General features: G+C 38.4%; 1 protein-coding gene across 5 annotated transcripts in view; it reads right to left on the reverse strand.

Annotated features, from left to right (window-relative positions):
* Positions 1 to 900: 900 nt before the first annotated feature.
* The window catches only part of AZIN1 (antizyme inhibitor 1), a 29,137-nt gene continuing 10,028 nt past the window's right edge, over positions 901 to 20,009 (reverse strand). The window contains exons 3-13 of one of the 5 annotated variants that reach the window (XM_071738164.1): positions 15,041 to 15,238; positions 14,052 to 14,222; positions 12,890 to 13,063; positions 12,442 to 12,614; positions 8,952 to 9,086; positions 7,116 to 7,197; positions 5,940 to 6,014; positions 3,228 to 3,393; positions 2,554 to 2,672; positions 2,175 to 2,389; positions 901 to 1,580 (exon numbers count right to left, since the gene is read on the reverse strand). In XM_071738164.1, the coding sequence (XP_071594265.1) occupies positions 1,469 to 1,580; positions 2,175 to 2,389; positions 2,554 to 2,672; positions 3,228 to 3,393; positions 5,940 to 6,014; positions 7,116 to 7,197; positions 8,952 to 9,086; positions 12,442 to 12,614; positions 12,890 to 12,991 (1,179 nt within the window). In that variant the 5' untranslated portion in view covers positions 12,992 to 13,063; positions 14,052 to 14,222; positions 15,041 to 15,238 and the 3' untranslated portion in view covers positions 901 to 1,468. Of the gene's footprint in view, positions 1,581 to 2,174; positions 2,390 to 2,553; positions 2,673 to 3,227; positions 3,394 to 5,939; positions 6,015 to 7,115; positions 7,198 to 8,951; positions 9,232 to 12,441; positions 12,615 to 12,889; positions 13,064 to 14,051; positions 14,223 to 15,040; positions 15,239 to 19,204; positions 19,294 to 20,009 lie in introns of those variants that run through there. The other 4 variants (XM_071738166.1, XM_071738163.1, XM_071738162.1 and 1 more) reach the window with 4 other exon arrangements.

A 20,009-nucleotide genomic window follows, 5' to 3' on the forward strand; every position in this document is an offset into this window, starting at 1 on the left:
TCTGACATTTTCAGTCTAAAGTCAGAATTTACTTTCAAGTGTTAATCAAGTTTCACGGAATCTTTGCTTTTCAGAACTAAAGGTAAGATTTCCTATCAGCTGGGACCTGCATAAGGTACAGTTGCCACCAGAAAGAAATTTCACCTTCAACTAAAGGGTTAAAGAAGTACCCTTTGACTGCAGGATTCAGGAATTAATGCACCATTTCAAAGCCTGACACCCCTTCTCCCTCAAGTCCAGTTTTCAAAAAGGGGGAGTTAAAATGAGAAAGGAAAGGACCTTCAAGACATCCAGAGGCTCCAATAACATAATAAAGATACCCTCCAGTATTAGCAGTTCGTGTATGTACTTCCAGTTGTGTGCTTTACCTTTATTTTCTGGATACACATTTAAATAAAGTTCAGCACAACAAAGCATGGAGATTTCTGAAGACTTGTGAGCATGTCTCTTAAGAGTCAGCACTGCACAGAACCAGCAGAAGTCAAAGGCTCCTCTTTGATAAACACCACTAAAAGAAAAAAGAGCTGAAGGTTCTGTGACAACTTGCAGAGTTGGACTAGCCCATGCTGTCCTGGGGGCACTACATGATAGCTAAAAGTCTACCTCTCTCCATGCACATCTAAAGCTATCCCAGGTCTGCAGATTGGTGTTAAGAACTGAATCTAATGTTGCATTTGGAAAAAAAAGAACAAAATAAACCACAAAAAAATTTCCTTTTAGCCTTCTAGAAACTAAGATTACTTCCACCTTGTACAGGTTTATCAAGCTTAAGTTATTCATGGTTTATAACAAAGCTAAGATAATGGGCTAGAGAAAAGGCTTCTCAAAACAATCATCTATACATCTATTTCATGGCTACCTCTTCTGCCTAGTCCCACCCAAAGTTAGCCTGAAAAACAGTAAAATCTACACAAAGTTTTATTGCAGTCATACAAGGGATACATCAAGGGTCAAATACAACAAATACTATGATGCAATTTTACATTTATTAAACTACAGTTCAAAGCACAAATTTACACATTCTAAATACACTAAACATCTAATGAAGTCACACTGGTCTCCCACTGACATTTGATATATCTGGGCGAACGACAATAACTTTACAAGACTTTTCTAACAGGAATCCTTAGTATAAAAACTGTGTACTTGTATGTAAACTGTTGAAGAACCCAAGTGGTGGGTTTCCATCTCCACTAAGTCATCCATTTTGTTGCATATTTAAACGCTCAGGGGTTGAATGAACTTGATTTTAAATTTGGATGTCATTATCTAACCCTCCCACCCCCCAGTGAATTGTAGCTGTAGCTTGTTTTGCCTGGTCCCCATTAGCTATTACTATTTTTTTTTTTTTCAAGTTTTGAAGAAAATGAATTGAATTCAAGATTGTTCCATTTCTTCCACACTGGAATGTTGACCAGACAAACTACAGACTGGCAACTGCAGGTCTAAATGAAGCGTTACTGCCTGTTTAAGCTGCAGTGGAAAAGCGGTCTTCTGGGCCCAGCTGAATGCAAGAAGGCACAAAGAAGAAATTCTTCATCAATGTGTCTGAAGCAATTCCAGCATCTTGCATCTCATCCCTGCAGCAGGAAAAGAGCAGAGTTGTAGTAAGGTGTTTCCATGTACAATTTCACATCAGAAACCATGCCTGACTATAGAATTGGAGGTCTGCTGCCTCTGGATCCGATGGCCACAGCCCCAGCAGATGGAGAATCAGCTGTGCTGGTCCCTGCTGGCAGAAGAGCAGGGCCCTGGCTACCTCGGTACTGGAACAGGTTACCCAGCTCATCACCACAACAGCATTACTGCCTTTCCTGACCCTGATGGTGCTAACGTTGTACACCAGTTGCAATTACCAGCATTAAGAAACCTCAAAAGCTGATGTCATGCAGTAAAAAGTTCTTACTCAGCAACAACTATCACTGAGTCCACACTGGGCATTTTGCTTTCCTTTCTCAACCTCAAAGCAAAGGAGGCATTTTATCACAGCTCTGTTCAGACTTAGCAAAGTCAGAATACTGAAAAACAACAACCCACAACTAAAACAAGCACACTCTTGTGTTAAGTTGCATCTTCCTGTATTTGTCATCAAATGTAATTTATATTTGTCTCTCAGCATACACTCTGGAAGGAAGTGAAAACAATCATGCTACTATTAAGGAGAATGTTCTTACCAGTCACTGAAAGACATCATGTAGTAAATCAGTGGCCTCTGATAGTCGTTAAAGGCAGACTGTTCACCTAAGGTACCAGAACCCATGTTATCAAAGATCAGCCAATCTCCAACGCTCAACTCAGGAAGAAGACAGTTTTCCACAATTTGATCAAGCTCATCACAGGATGGACCCCAAAGGCTGCTTGAGAACAGAGGCTCATCTTCCTTGTATTTCTATATAGAAATAATCGAGGTAATTCAGGCTTTAGATTATTAAATGAGAAAAATTCAACTTTACATGAGAATAATTCTATAAATAATAATTATAACATTTCATAAATACGTATGAAAATATATGGATAATAAGGATTACCTCTGTGGATGACAGAAGGACTCACCTTGTGAACCTCTGGGATAGTATTCAGTTTCTCAGACAATTTACTTGCAAAAGAACCATAAACACCATCATTTATGTAGTATGTAAATACTGGTTCATCATCTTTCCTGGTTTGCTCCACTGGAAGTAAAAAAAGAAGTTGTATGAATTTTTTGTCATAAGTAGCCCTTTCACAATCTAACTTAAGTCAACTGCTTTCTGCTGACAAGGGGGTTATATATATAAATTATATATTTATATATTTATACACACACACACATGGGAATGGGATAATTACAAGCAGAGTAATATATATGGAACCAGATTATAAATTCAGCATTAGGCATGAGGTTTAATAAAATTAATACTATCAGTAATAATCACTTAAGAACATAAATCCAGTTTCTACTTTATGCTCTGTGTTTTAATGTGTTCTTCTAATATACCTTCTATAAAGCACCTAATACAGGTTTAACTACTGAGAAGTCAAACCTAGCAGGGAGACAAGAAGTGCCATGTAAATGTAACTAAGAAAGTGAGATACACTGAGAACATATGGTCAGAATCCAAAAAGCAGATTAAAACTAAGCATAAGGGAATGTGTTAAATACATGCTGAGGCCATCTAGTCCATCCTGATTCAAGTGTGGGATTATCTGTACTGATTAATAATGTGTAAAAGAAACACAACCCTTACCTCCAGAAGGAAGAAGTTTATCATACTCAACAGTCTTCTTTGCAATGACATTAACTGCTAGTGTAAATGCAGATGAAACATAGTAACATCCAGGCTCTGCAATCACATTAACCCCAGATTCCTTAGGAAAGTAGACATCCAGCAAGGGCCTGATGACATGGTTAACCTGGGAGGGGAAGTCGGATGCAAGACCAACGAAACTCAGCTTGTGTTTATCACACATACTCTCAGCAACAGTCCTAGTAAGCACAGAATCACAGAATGGTAGGGGTTGGAAGGGACCTCAGAAGATCAGAGTCCAACCCCCTGCCCCCAGTGCAGGTCACACAGGAACACATCCAGGTGGGCTGTGGATGTCTCCATTGAAGGAGGCTCCACAACCTCCCTGGGCAGCCTGTCCCAGGGCTCTGTCACACTCTCACAGTGAAAAAGCTTTTCCTTGTATTTACACAGAACCTCCTATGGTCTGGCTTGCACTCATTAGCCCTTGTCCTGTCATTGGACATCACTGAGAAGAGCCTGACACCATCCTCCTGACACTCACCCTTTACATACTTATAAACATTAATGAGGTCACCTCTCAATTTCTTCCAAGCTAAAGAGAACCATCTCCCTCAGCCTTTTCTCATAAGGGAGATATTTTACTTTCCTAAATCATCTTTGTGGCTCCGCACTGGACTCTTTCAAGCAGTTCCCGGTCCTTCTTGAACTGAGGAGCCCAGAACTGGGCACAATACTCCAGAAATGGCTACCCAAGGGCAGAGTGGAAGGGGAGGAGAACCTCTCTCCACCTGCTGACCACCCCCCTTCTAATGCACCCCAGGATGCCATTGGCCTTCTTGGCCACAAGGGCCACATTGTTGGTTCATGGTCAACCATCTGTCCATTAGGATCCCCAGGTCCCTTTCCTCTCCACTGCTAACAGGTCAGATCCCAACCTATACTGGTACATGGGGCTGTTCTTTCCCAGATTTAAGACTCTACACTTGCCCTTGTTGTATTTCATTTCACTTCTTACCCAACCCTTCAGCCTGCCCAGGTCTCATTGAATGTCAGCACAGCCTTCTGGGGTGTCAGCCACTGCTCAGTTTTGTGTCATCAGCAAATTTGCCTCAGAATCAGAAAATTCCCCTCTGTTCCCTCATCCAGGCCACTGCTGCATACGTCCCAGTACCAACCCCTGAGGGACTCCATTGGGTACAGGCCTCCAGCTAGACTCTGCCCCTTAAGCACACCAGAAGTTTATTCTCTTCCTCTATTCTCCAAATTCCCCCTTCCAGAGGTCCAAAATTTACAGAAGTGTTTAAAAAAATGGGTCATTTTGCTAAACACTGAAGACTGAGCACCACAAATCCAAGTACTACACAGTCCTTCCTCCTAGCCAAAGTTCAAGTTGTGGTATGCTCATGACTGTACAAGTACTGAGTTTGCCCAGCAAAGCAGAAAATGTAAAATTACATATGAATCCAGAAGAACAAGGAAAGGGGCCTTCTTGGGATCAGTTCTGAATAGTGTCATATTAGAAATGGAATGAATTAATTCATACTGATGCTCAGTTTAGGAAGGACCCTCAGTTTAGGAAGGATATTGAGGTCCTGGAGCAGGTCCTCCCCAGGAGGGCAACCCGGCTGGTGAAGGGACTCCAGCACAGATCCTATGAGGAGAGGCTGAGGGAGCTGGGGCTGTTCAGCCTGGAGAAGAGGAGGCTCAGGGGAGACCTCATCACTCTCTACAACTCCCTGAAAGGAGGGGGTAGCCAGGTGGGGGTTGGTCTCTTTAACCAGGCAACTCTCAGCAAGACAAGAGGGCACGGTCTCAAGTTGTGCCGGGGGAGGTTTAGGTTGGACATTAGAAAGAATTTCTTTACTGAGAGGGTGATCAAGCATTGGAATGGGCTGCCCAGGGAAGTGGTGGATTCTCCGTCCCTGGAGATATTTAAAAAGAGACTGGATGTGGCACTCAGTGCCATGGGCTGGTAACTGCAGCGGGAGTGGATCAAGGGTTGGACTTGATGATCTCTGAGATCCCTTCCAACCCAGCCAATTCTATGATTCTAAATCTTAAGCCAGATATTTGCAGATGAACAAGTATTGGGGACACTAACAGAACAGTTAAAGAAAGAACAGCTGTCATTGCTGTTAGTAGTTTTTCACTGAATCACCATCACTGTCCTACATTAAAGGAGTTTTGTCTTTAAAACATTACAGTGTAAACTGTAATGTTATTCTGTTTTATGTGCCACTGCACAACAAAGATGCCATTTAGGCCAAAGCAAAGGTAAAAAGCAAGACCTTTAGTCTGGTTCTAGAGCAGAGTACCAGATGCTTTCACACAGTAGCAGCAGGGTTTATAATCCAAACCATGCTAAGAAATCCTGGCCCAAGCCATGGAATAGAGTAACCAGTTGGGCTGTAACTGGAATCTGCAAAAAAACCTGAATTACTACTATGAAGGTGGCTGAGGATAGCAATTTAATTTCTGACATTTAAGTCAGCATTCACCCAATATGAACAGGACTAAAAAGAAATAATTATCTCCAAGGATTGATTACACTAAGCACAATAAAGAGTTCAAAACCAATTGAGATCTTATGAATTGTAGTCTAGGTTGGGATTCAGACTGTTTCAGGTAGCAGTGTTGGTTGCACATTGAAGGTTAAATACTTCAACTTCCCAAATGAAAGTAAGTTTCAAATTTCAATACATTGCATACCTCTTCCAGCTGAAGTTCTGAACCTGTGAAGCCCCCACCAATATCCAACATGTTCATCTTAAAGCCAAATTCTTCCTAGAATGCACAGGCAGAAAGTACACAATTATAACTAAAAATATTTTCTGTTGGTCCTTACTGTGTGGCTTGTATATATTTATGCTTTTGAACATAGCAAAGTAGGTCTAGCAAGGGAGGCAGCATAACATTATAAAAATGAGTATAGCTCCATTAAATCTAGTAGCAATAGAACTGAGATATCAGAGAATGGTGACAGTTCTGAAGTAGAAGTCCCACAGCAACATCAACTCCTGTCTTGTGGCATTTGTTACACTCAGTCAAGGTTTGCTCAATTGGCTGGTGCATTCTGACAAAAAAATTTTAGCAATTTGCATGTATAAATGCAAGTCCTTTGGATACTGCTGAAATGACAGGACTGCTACACTGAATTCAGCACAAAGATCAGCAAGAACTTCAGTTCTGTTGTCCTCCATGTGTTGCCCAGCCCCAGATAATACACTAACTGCAGTGATAAGAGTAGAAAGATTTTCAATCTCCTCTAATTAGGTTCAGCAGCTTTTCATTAATAGGAAGACAGATGTTCAGAGCAGGTTATTCTTTGATTTTGTAATACAAGAAATACACATAGAACATGTAAGTAAGACTCATAAGAGTCACTTAAGCATCTGAAAAATCCACTTCTCTTCATCCAAGTTTGAGTCTCTCCCTCCACAAATGTGACACCTTTATTTCTTATGGTGCTTAGTTACTCATCTCAGAAATCACATGCATCAAGTTAGTCCTTATATAATGATAAATGCCAACACACAAATGCTTAATATTTTAACATAACTTTAAAAGGTCAACTGTGTATTTGAAGGACAGATTTGAATTTCAAATTGCCCTTACAGTGAGAAACAAATTAATTTGAAAATAGCATACCAGGTTCTTGCCTGTCAGTGGGACATGATTCATTAACCATTGTCCACAATCAGGGTTATAAAGTTTGTTTTATCTCTGCCACACATCTCACGACAGAGTATTGATTTTGTTCCTTACTAGAAGTTCCACTTCCTACACTGATACATTTTGGAAATAACTAGTTGGCTTGTTGGCATGGTTAAAATAGAATGGATCCTCTCTACTGTAGTAATTGCATGCATGTATATTTCTACTTACAGCCATGTCAAACACACACCGAGCATCAGATAAAGCATGAATGTATGTCTGCAGTTCCTTGCAAGAGCCTGAAACATGAAATCTGAAAAAAAATAAAAACATGGTTAATACATTGAACCATACAGCTTTCAAACCATGCAAACTGCTTCACCATCTAGAACAGGAATGGAAACAGTTCATTCCCAAGGGGCTCAAGACAAGCTTGCATGATAATACAGTAACTGTGCAATAAATAAGGTCAGATGACAATTGCCTTTTATTCCATTGGAGCTGTACCTGAGGTCTGTTTTGATCACAATGCTAAGAACATCCTAAAATATTCTCATCTTTGAAAAATAAGAACAGATTTACTGAACCTTCCAATCTTCCACTACCAAAGTGGTTAACATTTGTTCTGAAGTGGGTGCCAATAGAGACACAGTACCTACAGTCTGCCTTCTCTTATCAAAATTGCTGCTGCCTTGCCTGGATACCCTTTCTCCTGGCCCATCCAGCTTCCTTCTCAAAGCCAGGGCTGTACTGTACACACTCCCTGTTCTCTCCACTATTTGTGAGGGTGAGGTGTCCCAGTGCCACCCAGTTCCAAAGCCTCTTTACTCCAGGCAAGTCTCAGTTTCAAAGCAAGACAGAACAGGCTGGTGAGGAGGTCATTAGATGCAGAGAAGTACTGATGCCTCCCCACAGAATTTAAGTAGTGTCATAATATTGGCAGTAACCAAGTGCTAACAGAAGCACCAGCATTCCCATGGGCTTCCTAAAGACCAGTATGGTCTTCTGGTTTTGGATAGAAGATACCCATCTGACTCTCTAAGTCTGCATTTTTCCTTAAGGAATGCCATTTTGAGGAAAAGGTCAGTTTCAGATTTACTTGCATGAATCCACATGTGGATTTTAAAATTATTTTTTTTTAAATAAAGGAGTAGTGTGATTTCTGTTGGTTAGTTTACACACTAGAGGTGCATTTTCTTAATGTCATCTAATTTTTAAGTAAGTTTGTAATTCGTAATGATTACACTATGTTTATTCTATAATCTCAAATTAATTAAAAATATTTACACCAAAACAATTGTTTTAAATCCCCAAAACCTGGCTTCCACTTTAAATGCTATTTTTACTGTCCTGATGACCCACCATCTTTTGTTCTGTTGGTTCCTTGAAATTTTTATGAGTATGCAGTACATTAGTAACTGACAGTAGACAGAACAAAGACTTTTAAAGCATTTTTCCTCCATATAGTAAAATCTTGGTGTCAGCTTCAAATTAAAATACCACAGATCACTTGGAAGCACTAGGATTCATTCCTGCTACCTCTAAGTCAAAACCCCATTACTATTTTGTCTTTATATGATAAAAAGATGGCACAGGACCTAACTCTTAGAAAAATCCAACTCCATGTTCATCTTTTTCCAAGTCTGTTCAAGCTATCCCCTGCTATACTAGCACTTACCTGTTATGCTGTTCATTGCTGGAATAACACAAATAAGTTACCATGGAGGTTCAAGAGTACAGCAAGAAAATAGATGTTTTTAAACTGTTTTCATGCTGACTGAAGAATTTCTGATAGTCTCTTTAAAGTTGCTGTAATAATTACTATGTTTCATACTTGTTTTACTAAATATCAACATTGCTTGAAAGCAGAAACTCATGATCCAAAAGTTGTTTGGGTTTTTTTTGTTTGACTGGTTTGGTTTTGTTATTGGTTTTTGGTTGGTTTTGCTTTTTTTTTTTTTAAACCCCTGTAAAGCAGTGCTAAAGGTGGAAAAAATTTATTGTATTCTAAGTCTTGGGTACATCATACAAACATCTCAACCAGCAGAGAACAATAAAGTTACTCACTTCACACCAACTACTTGGACTCCCAGCTCCTTAGCACATTCCATGAGATGCCTACAGTTCTTCAGGGTGGTGCCAAACTTCATATTCATCTCCTCATCAGCAGTGATGTCTTCTGTGGCAATGTGCAGTAAGAGCCTAAGAGAAGGGGAAGATGATTGGGGCAGTTGGTTTACATCATCAGCACATGTGAAGCCTGAAGACTGTCAGAAGTGTGTTGATTAGGTTGTCAGAACTCCAGCTCCATCGATGGATGAGTCAAGGGAACCTAATAAAAACAATCCTGTACGGAGAAAAAACTAGCAATTAGGGGCTAAAACATGGAGCCAACAAGGACAAGGGATTTCGAAAGGCAGCAACTAAGACTCTTTTGTAGCACCAAGAGTCTGTTGAGTGCTGTAATAAAAGGGAATGTTACCTTCTAACACAGTATGCTTCCTCAGAAAAATACTAAGACTGCAATATGCTTTTCCCATCTGTCCTCCTTTTCAGACAAGAGGAGAGCATGGGGAATCACGTGTCAGATTTGGTTAAACTCAGCATCTGGAGAATACCAGGCTGAGACACTGAAAGCAGGTGCTGGCCACATCCCTCCATCTCCCCTCCTCACAGAGCACATGGACTAGGGATGGGGTGAGGGTGTCCATTCATTCCCTGCCCCTTCCTCCAGGGCACTGGCAGAGCAGGGAGCCAATGGGTACCATCTCTATCAGTCCTATGCAGTGAGACAGCTTCCTCCTGCTGGTCAAAGCCTCATTTTGGACAGGTTTGGCAAAATGCAGGGCCAGTGTTGACAGTTTGCTCCATTAAGGTAACACTTATGTGGCAGAGGCACATTCAAACCAAAACCCCAAAACTCAAATTCAAACTGATGTCCTCTAAGAAAGCCACTGGCCACCACCTCTTCCTCCCTCTTCCACAATAAAGATCAATTAATTAGTCATGTAGTAAACTGAAGTTGTGCTGTAACATCCCCACAGACAGCAAAGATCACATTACAGTTAACCAAAAGGGAGAGCAGAAACAAGTGATAAAAGCACTGCACTCAGAGTCAATTAAAGACAAGAACCAAGCAAACCTAGAACAGCCACTAGAACATGCCTTGGTCTAACAGCTACTCTGACTTTTTTGACCTTTGGATGGTCCCTTCCCAAATATCTCACAATGAGTTAAAAATGTATTTTATAAAGGGGGAAAATAACATTTAAAACCTTAACTTCTCACTTTCGTTGCCCAGAAATTGTTAATTGTAATTCATATCACTTCTTTCATCTTGAGGAAGTGTTACTAGCCTTTCACTTCCTCTTACTCCACTAGAATAGGCACTTCTGCTCAATAAATTAGTAGCCAAACATTTTACGAAGCATTTGGACAGCATACTGCAGAGAACAAACTCTTACAAGTTAAATTCTTTAAAATACAAGAAATTTTCAAAAGCCCTTCTGTAACCTTGCACTAATATTAGACAAAGATGTTTTCTTAAAGAAGACATCCAATATTAAATTTTATTGATGAATTGTCATGGCAGCATCATAAATCAGGCAAGATATTTTTCTACTGCAAATCATTGGTAGTGGAATTCCAATTTCTAGAAACCTAGTAGGGTGGTTCTTCCTGGATGTCAGCCTGGCCACAGATAGAGGATGATGTGTGCTTACATTTTTGTTTATTTATAAGACAACTGTGCCTCTACTAGACCTCTTAGTACATCAGCAGTTAAATTTGGATTTTTCCAAAGTTCATTAATAAGAGATGAAGGACTTAAGCACTTCTGGCACTTCTCTTTCTCTACAAAAATTTGCTATCATTCATGTAACTAAGACTTCCAGAGACACAAACAGCAGAGACCCACCCATTACTGAATTTAATGAAGAAATTTACAAGGATTTTAGAGAATGAGAAGAATTACAGCTTTTTATGCAGGGTTTCCTTGGCCAAAGGGTTATTAGCCTCATCTAGAAGCAGACAACCTAGCTGTAACAACCACACATGAGAAAAAACAAGGCTATATAAAGGCTTTGGCTTTCTGAAACTAAGCCAAGGGAGAGAAAGAAGAAAACTCAATAGTTGTTTGTAATTAAATTGTAATTAAAAAAACACAAGCAGAGAAATCACTACCCAGAAGGGGTGATAGAAATCAGGTTTCTAGAAAATTTAGAAAGCAAATACAGCTCTTCTGCAGAAATTAAGTTTCTTGTCCTCAGTAAACAGCAGCTTTTTCAAATATTGGACTACAAGATCCTTCAAAAGGAGTTTATATTGTCCTTCATGTTATGACAGACAACACCTTTAAGAGCCTGTTAAGACTCAAGGACAAAAACAAACAAAAAACCTAACGAAACACTAAAACCACCAGTGATAACTGGTAAAGCACTGATGACTCAAGAGACAGCTTTAGCATTGCTAAGGTTTTCAAATGCATGGAGTATGTCAAGGCTAACATTTTACACACAAGGTTTTTTATAACAGATAACATTCTTTGCACAAGAACTCTCCAGTACACAAAGCACTGACAGGTTTCCTTGAGGATGAAGTGTAATCACTAGAAACAGCAGTATTAACTCTCAGGGCAATCTAAAAAAGAAAAAAAAAAAAATCCCAGGGTGGGATTAGCAGTCTTCAGATACTGAACTCAAACTTCCCAAATGTGAAATTATGGCCATAGATTTGGGAGAAGACAAACCTTTACTGAAGACTGTCTAGAACCAAGGGCTTAAGTAAAAGATGTCCAGAATTCACCCTTTTAGTGTGCTCTGATGACATTTGTGGGAAGCTGTCTCATTAATCACTGAAAAGCATTTACTTAGGCTCTGTATTTCTCAAAAGGGCATAGCCCACAGCCAGAGTGTTCATCTGTGAAGGATGTGACACTTAAGGACATGAGCACTTACCAGTCCACAAGAGACCACAATACATTATCAGCAATTAAATTTTTGTATTTAACAACCAGAACCATCAGCTTTGACCAATTCTCTACAGAAAGCATCTGGGCCAATACTGAAGTGACCAAAATAGAATTGGCATCACATTTTTCACTTCCCAGTGGGGAAGTATCTGTAGGCACACTTAAGACATGCAGAGTATACCCAAACCCTAGATGGGACCTGGTGTACATGCTTATTTACTGGTTGTCTCAGCCCTGACTTCAGTTGAAGCCACTAATTCAGACACAATACCCTGAAAGAAACCACTGAAGACACAACAGATCAGGAGGAAGGTGCACATGCAGATGGTAAGATGATAGACTTTTGAAGTTTAATCACTGAAACCTTTACTTCAAGATTGCCCTATGAAATGAAAAAGATGACTTCTCCCCAAACTTACTATCATAAAGACCAAAAAAAGCTACTTTCAAAAGAAACAGAAAAGAACAGATACAAGTGAATTGTATTTTAAAAGCCACGTACATTTGCTTGCAACTCAAACAATCCAGAAAACAGATAAAACTAAATAACCACCACATAAAAATCAACACTAGTATTTTGACACTTACTTAGCATTTGGATGGTTACGTGCAATTTTCTTCAGCTCAATGTCATTGTCACAAATCATGATGTTTATCCCAGCTTTTGCTGCATACTTGATCTGAGAAGCTTGCTTGCAAGGATTTGTATATATGATGTTTTCAGGAGAAATGCCCAGGTCTTGAACCAATACCATTTCAGACTGAAAGACAGAAGCATACCAGAATTTGATACAGTCCAGTGCACTGAATTTTTAAAATTACATATGCTCTAGTAGTGGACTATATAGTCAAATACACTAAAGAGAAAACTATCCACTGCTGTCAGGGTACAGGTATAGATTTGCAGCAGCCAGTTACACAGGAGTTCACTATTTAAATTATATTGTATTAAACCACGGCACTTAATACCAAAGAGCTGATTTTAAAACAGCAAACAGATGGAAAAAAATAAGGGGCACAGAAAACAAAAACTTACTTTACTGGAACATGCAAATCCAACACCAAGGGTTCCCAGAATTTCGAGTACACCAGGAGTGGAATTGCATTTTACAGGATAAAATGGTTTTATTGGTGCCATCACATTCTGCCATTGTATGTTCTTCTTCACAAGCTTTCCAAGATCACCAACATAAAATGCTCTTTTTCCAGTCTAAAAACAAAACAAAAACAAAACAAAAACAACAAAAAAAAAGGAAAAACAGGAAAATAAAAATGTCTGAAACTGTGAATTTGTTGTCAAAATATAAATAACTTATTAAAGTCTTAAAGAATTATGCACTTCTGCATCCTGCTATTAACTTTGAGTTTTGACCTTGAGCAATCCTCTTTTACTGTCATCTAGCCATCTGAACCAATTAAAAAAAAAAAAACCCAAGGGAATACCTACCACTTCAGATATATTATGAATGCTATTTACACAATATTCAGAGATTCCTGAACCAGAGACACTAAAAAGCCAAATGTTGATTTTACCTAAAAATACAGAATTAGTTACAAATCTCTTCCAACTTTTTATTCTCAAAAGTCTGCAACTTTTTGGAGGAAGAAATTTCACTGGGACAAAAGCTTCCACAGTTCCAACATAATTTATAGTTTCTTATAAAAGGAATAAAATCTATTGCATTACCATTATTTTAACATCTAGCCAAAAGCTCGTTTTATTGAAAAATTCTTCGGTATTATTTTAATTCAGGAAATAAAGTTTAAACTGTTCTCCACAGCCTATGAAGCATGAAGTTCAAACTTAATGTGTCAAGGTTGCAGAGTCAAGTATATAACCTTCAAGAAAATGCACAGCCATTTTTCTGGAAACTATTTACAGTCACCCTTGTGCATCTGTTACCACAGTCTCTCTCACTATCAGGGTCATGGTGTGGATGTAGTAGATCAAAATCCAAACAGATCATTCTGTATTTGTTTATAATGTGCACTCAGTAAAATTCCAGTAAAAGAAAAAGTACATAAATTAAAAACTTTGACAGAATATATGATCAATAAGAGCTAAGATTGTACATCAACTGTTAATTCCAGCACTTTACTTCTGCAGTATGAAAACCATGTTGTGGCTTATTGTATACAATGTCTATTTCTGTTTAAAAAACACAAATAGAAATTCCATCGGGTGGAAGCATACTGACCCCCTGTATGGGTCACCAGCAGGAATGGGATCTGGAGCTTTAGATCCATGGCACAGGCCTCTACCCCTTGAGCTAAAGGAGTAAATGAAAGCAGCAGGAGGCAGCTATCCTCTGTGAGCCAGTCAGTGGTTGGAGACATGACATGTTGCCAGTAGTTTACCTATTTATTTGCTAGACAGAAAAAGAATATTAGGAATCACAATTTGGGAATCCTACACCTGAGTTCAGAAGGCCGTGGGGTTTAGCTATTTGCTGCACTATAGTTGAGCACTTGCATTTGAACATTAGTTTCACTAAAACAAGGGAAAAGTGAACAACTCAGTATGTCAAATTAATGATACAGTGCTTGGTTAATGAAACTTTAAAAAAACTCTTTTAAAACAAAGGTTAAAACATCTTCCTGCTTTTCATGAGCAAAGCCTTATGCAATGAAACTATTACCATGTACAAAGAAGTTTCTTTCCAGTAAATTGCTAAATCTTGATAGCTTTTAGACCAGTTTACTGCTTTGAAAGAAAAAAGGCTGCACCTCACAATATGCTCATAACCACATTTACAGCAGAGAAAATGGCAAAGGGAAGGTGTTCAACCACAAAACTGTGATAGAACACGAGATTTGAAATCAGTCTTTAAGCTAGAGCAACATATATATTTTTCTAACTTAGTGATATTCACTTGCTCAGTTTCAGGTCCCTTGTCTAAATCCCACTGAAATTAACATCTCTTGAAACAGTATGGATGGGAACCTGTATTTAATTACATCTGCTAAACTACTTTCCTGCTAGCCACACAGAGGGAGGTAACAAATTTCCCCAACAGAATCCAGCCCAAGGCAAACAGAGTAAAGCAGTAGAATCTGAAGAGGAAACTACTTTCCACAGTGAGTTTAAACTGTGTCTCTGTTGCTGTCACCTCATCAGTGCTAAACACCTTGACCTACTTTGAAGACTTATGTAAAATAGAAGATTGCGAAAGCTTACAGAACTTACATGAGTATGTTCATAAATACAGTTGTCAATAACATCTGTGAGAGTTGCTCCTTCATCCAACAGGCCAATGGAGTAATTTGCATCCTCAAGAAATCCTTTCATCTCAGCCGTATTCCACAAAGCCGACAGTCATAAACCAAGAAACACAAGGGATGGGCTTCCAAGCCTTATATCCGGGTCCTTAAATTATGCAACAAACTGTACAAATAAAACAGACCAGTGGGTGAAGAGGCACAAAGTGTACTATGCCACTATTTTATAAAGAACTTTTTATATCTGCTGTACTATAAACAGTAACACAGTCTCTACAAACATTTTTTTACTCTGCCCATGCTTCATTTGCTAGGGATAAGGACAGTACAATTCTACTGAAGCCAAGAATAAAAGAAAAGCAGTGTCCTGTTAATTTGATACTAAGTTACAGAGAGTAAGAAACTACTGATGCTAGGATGGTCTTGAAAAGCATCCCAGACTATGTGCACTGATCTGTGTTGAGCTTACCCAACTATGAAAATACTGCAAGTGTTGCATAGTCGTATAAGCACCTCAGCTCAACTATTCTTAAATACAGAAACTTAAGTTACATTATTTAAAAATTACATGAATTGCATTATTAATTACAATAATTACATTATTTTTAAATTACATTAATTAGTATTTAAGTATGCAATGGAAAGACTGTCTGTAATACAACATCTCTGCATTTGCTCAAGAAAACTTGTAGATAACTGATTAATATTGTATTTTGTTTAGATGCTAATTTATAACCATTGCATTCACACATTATATTTTCTAGACATTTATTTTGTTGTTCTCTTTGCAAGATTACCTGCAACACTTAAAAATCTTCATTTCAGTAGAGGTTAAATCGAAAGAAGCCACTATCTAGTAGGGTTTATAATGACAGTCTCAGTAAGTGGAAACGATATTAAGACAGAAACAGTTATAGCCCAGCTTTACTTTCATCTTCCTTATTCTCAAACCTTCACTGCAAATTAGATGTTGTTTATAAGCAGTGTTTCCCAAAAGACAATGTGAATCAAAGCCCAAAGACATAAAAGATTGTCAAATATACAGTCTTAGAACACAGATGAAACAGTCAATCCCAAGTACAAATCAATAGACAGCAAAAACTACCAACACCTGATATTACACCTTCATCAGCCCTACTTGATGAATACAAAAATCTGCAATTCACATCCCATTACAGTCGTAGTCTTGTTTAAAGCAGTTTACAGCCAACTGATTGAGACTTTCAGTTGTCATCTTCATGACTAACACAAGACCTATCAACACTAACCAGCTAACTAGATTCTCTCTTTACATGAGCACCCAAGAGGTCTTTTAATCTCTGCACAGAGATCATTATGTAAAATAAGACAGCTGTCTTCTAAAGCCACCTGTGCTTGGCTTCGAAATAACAATATTTTTCTGATTAGAAGTATTGATAGAAACCAAGAAACATTACAGCTGAAGATAAGTGCTTCACAAAAAGCTAAGATGATACTTTTGGCTACAAATAGTCACAAGGCCATGGTATTAGCTGTCCTTAATTTCCTCTTCAACCTCCCTACAGTAAAAAAAGAATTTTCCACAATTTGTAACATAACTTTAATCAGCACTGTCAACATGAACACAGTTACTTTTGCTAAAGCTAATACTAGGCTAAAGAACAGCTGCTCTGGCTTGTCATTACACTCAGAGTATTCGGGAAGAGAGCCAGCAGAATTTTGTATGTTTTCTGCACAACTCAACTATGCCACCTATGTTTAAGAGAAGAAGTATTTACTCCTAGGTGAATTTACATCAGTGGCAGCAAGAATTTTCAGTTATATTCAGAAGCTGATGATAAAGCCAAGTACGCTGGATAAGAACATACTTATCTGGTGTACAGCGAGTCATATGCTTAGTGAAACTACATAAAAATTGTGAAAGAGCAAGATAAATCCTTACATCTGTAATAATTAATTATAATCATAAAACCACCAGGTGGTAGACACCACAACCAGGGAAAAAAACCCATCTTCAGTCAGTCACATATCAGTTGAAGTTAAACTGTGTGTGTTGAGGGGCTAAAACACCTTAAACACCCCACTGAACAAAGGAAACAAGTTGGTAGACTAAGGTTGACTTTGCATCAGTGATACAAATATGAACATCACAGTCATGTTTACATAACTACTGCCACCCTCTGAACAGGTACTTTCACCAGTATCCTTGATTTGCTAGATGACTAGCACAAAGTCCTCAACATGTTCACCTCCATAAAATAGTCATGGTTTCCAGTAGCAGAGTACCAGAAGCTTTTTGCTTCAAAGAAAAGCTTGTATCAATATGTTACTGAAAATTTTACAATAGCTCTGGAGTACTCAAAACATGAAAATCAAAAGAAGAAAAGTGCTAACAGCAGAGTTTAATTTTTTTAGTATCATTTCTTTGAACTATGACTGAAGCAGCCCAACACTTAACTGGATTCTGAAGTACTTCATGCATCCTCAGGAACTTGTTGGTTATGCAATAAACACAAAACTTCTCCTACAATAATAACTCTTTTGTTGTCTTCTTGAAAGACAAATAATATCCAAAGAGAGAGGAATAAGTAAACAGCCATGGTGAACACATTCAAGGGCTAAGTGATTCCCATCTCTGGCAGATTATGCAAATATAGCAGATCTGTTAGCCATTCAAAACCCACAAGTTTTGTTTTGTTTGTTTTAAACTTTCATGACACAGTGCTTCAAAGGAAAATTTTTAATTTCAAATTTGTTGTGCACTGCATCTAAATCTGCAACATCTTTTAGGACACGCCTAATCTGTCCTGTGACTGAAGATGTCCAACAAAACTCGGAGGCAACATTTTGATACAATAACTCTTTACAGAGTAAGTTCCCATGGTCCCAGGTAAGTCTTTCCTTCTTTACTTAACAGTAAATGCTGTTAAGTACCTGAGGCTAAATAGATGCAAGTGACTGGGCTGACAGGAGGTCTCCTTTCTGAGCTTCGTTTTACTTATTAAAGTTGGACAAATTCTGTCTCTCTGATCATAAACTCATAACTGCCTAGTACATTGTATAAATCTGCTAAAAAGAAAATTGAAAGAAAACCTAAAGCATTTTACATATGTACGAGGGTACTATTTAGCTAGCTTTTAAAATTTTGGAGCTTTTTTTTTTTTCATACTACAAACCACCTCCTAAACTCTGAAGCATGCAGATGGTCAAGAGTTCTCTTCACTGCATGAGTGCACATCTCCCATCTGTGCTGCTGGGAGGTCCCAGCACCCCCGTGGAACCCTCACAGCACTCAATGGTCTCTAAACTCCTGAGACACACACACACACACACACCATGCCAGCCAGCTGCAGGTGCCTTGTAGTGGAAATGAAGCAGCTTGGTCTAAACAAGCTGATTTAGGCTAATTTCATAGCCTTCTTAGAAGAAACTGTAGAACACTTTCCTCCAAAAGCTGCCCTTTTACTTTCTGGCAGATCCTCAAGGGATGAGGGTGAGGACTGTTTTAAGAAAAGAATAAGGGAAGGAAGCTTCTTTATCACCAGCTCCTCAAAAATAACAAAAACACTGATACATTAAGTCAACAGCAGAGTAAGTTAAAAGTTCAGTCTCACTTTAAGATTAAGAAAATGTATGCTTGAGAGCAGAAAGAAGTGTAGTAATTTCAGACAAGCAGGCTACTGCATAAAATGATGGTTATGTTTTACTCAACTAACTGACCACATCAGATCTGAACAATAGCAAGGATTAATCAGGCTGCAAGAACTTTGTTAGCTTTGATGGTCATTTCCTAACAGACACTGTCTCTTGTAGTTCATTCATCCAGAACCATCTCATGGTTAAGAGGCCAGGAGGAACAGGAATTCATGCTAGTACACACTTAACAAAAACATGAAGAAAGTAGTATAACCTCACCCAGACTCCAGAACAGCAATTGTTTTGTTTTTTCAAGCATGTCCTTGTCATCCAAACTTTTTTAATTTTGCAAAATTCATCTAATAAAAAAAGCAAATATTAGCCTACCAACTTCTGCCCTCAGAGTTGAAGCCCATTCCTCTCCAATTTCTCCTGCTCTGGAAGAAATTACATTGTTTTGTTCTTGCTGAGAACAGATAGGAAGAATACTGTACAGAAATAAAACTGAAATTCTTACCAGCACTGCTACAGATCCACCAGAAAACAGTGTGCACTTGAAAAATGTTTAAGGGATTAATGCCTGCAATAAAATTTGGGACTGCCCTTTAACCTTACCCTGTTCTGACTGACCTTTGCCCTGTAGGGGGAGGATAATCAACGATAAAGTTTGAGAGATCAAGTGAATGTACATATAAAAAAAAAATCAAGAGGATGGTTTACAACTTCAGTGTCTGTAAGGTGAGTCAGAAATCACTACAGTACAGAGTTCAGTCCTAGCTGGAAGTGCTGACTTAATGCAAGTCATGATTTGACAGACTTAATGTGGCAACACCACCCATTTTACCACCTGAAAGGTTAGTCTGCATAGTGCTCCAGGACATATATTTTAGGGCAAACAAAAGCTGTCAAGTGGTATGAGAACTTCTACATACGCATGCAATTGCTTTCTTTGAAGTAAGCATTACATCCTCAGGCTCTTTATGGTTTAACACAACGACTTCCCAGATGAAGAACTTAAAGATAAAAGTTTACTTAACTGCAATTATTGCAGACATCTGGAACACAACAAAATTAAATGCTCTGAAAAGTGATTAAACAAAGGCTTGTCACATGCAAGCACCCCATTACAAACAATTCTCAGTTTTTTTTTTTACCTTCTCAGAACTACATATTATTTGGTCTGAAAAAAACCCAAACACTTTAAGGTTTGCTTCTTTCATTAAAAACTGCAAAGAACAAAAGTCTCTGTAAAACGCTCCAAATACTGCTTTCAACTACATGTCTTATTAAACAAAATAATTATTTATGAGATTAACAATTGC

This window comes from Heliangelus exortis, chromosome 2 (assembly GCF_036169615.1).
Source record: "Heliangelus exortis chromosome 2, bHelExo1.hap1, whole genome shotgun sequence".
Taxonomy (NCBI): Eukaryota; Metazoa; Chordata; class Aves; order Apodiformes; family Trochilidae; genus Heliangelus; species Heliangelus exortis.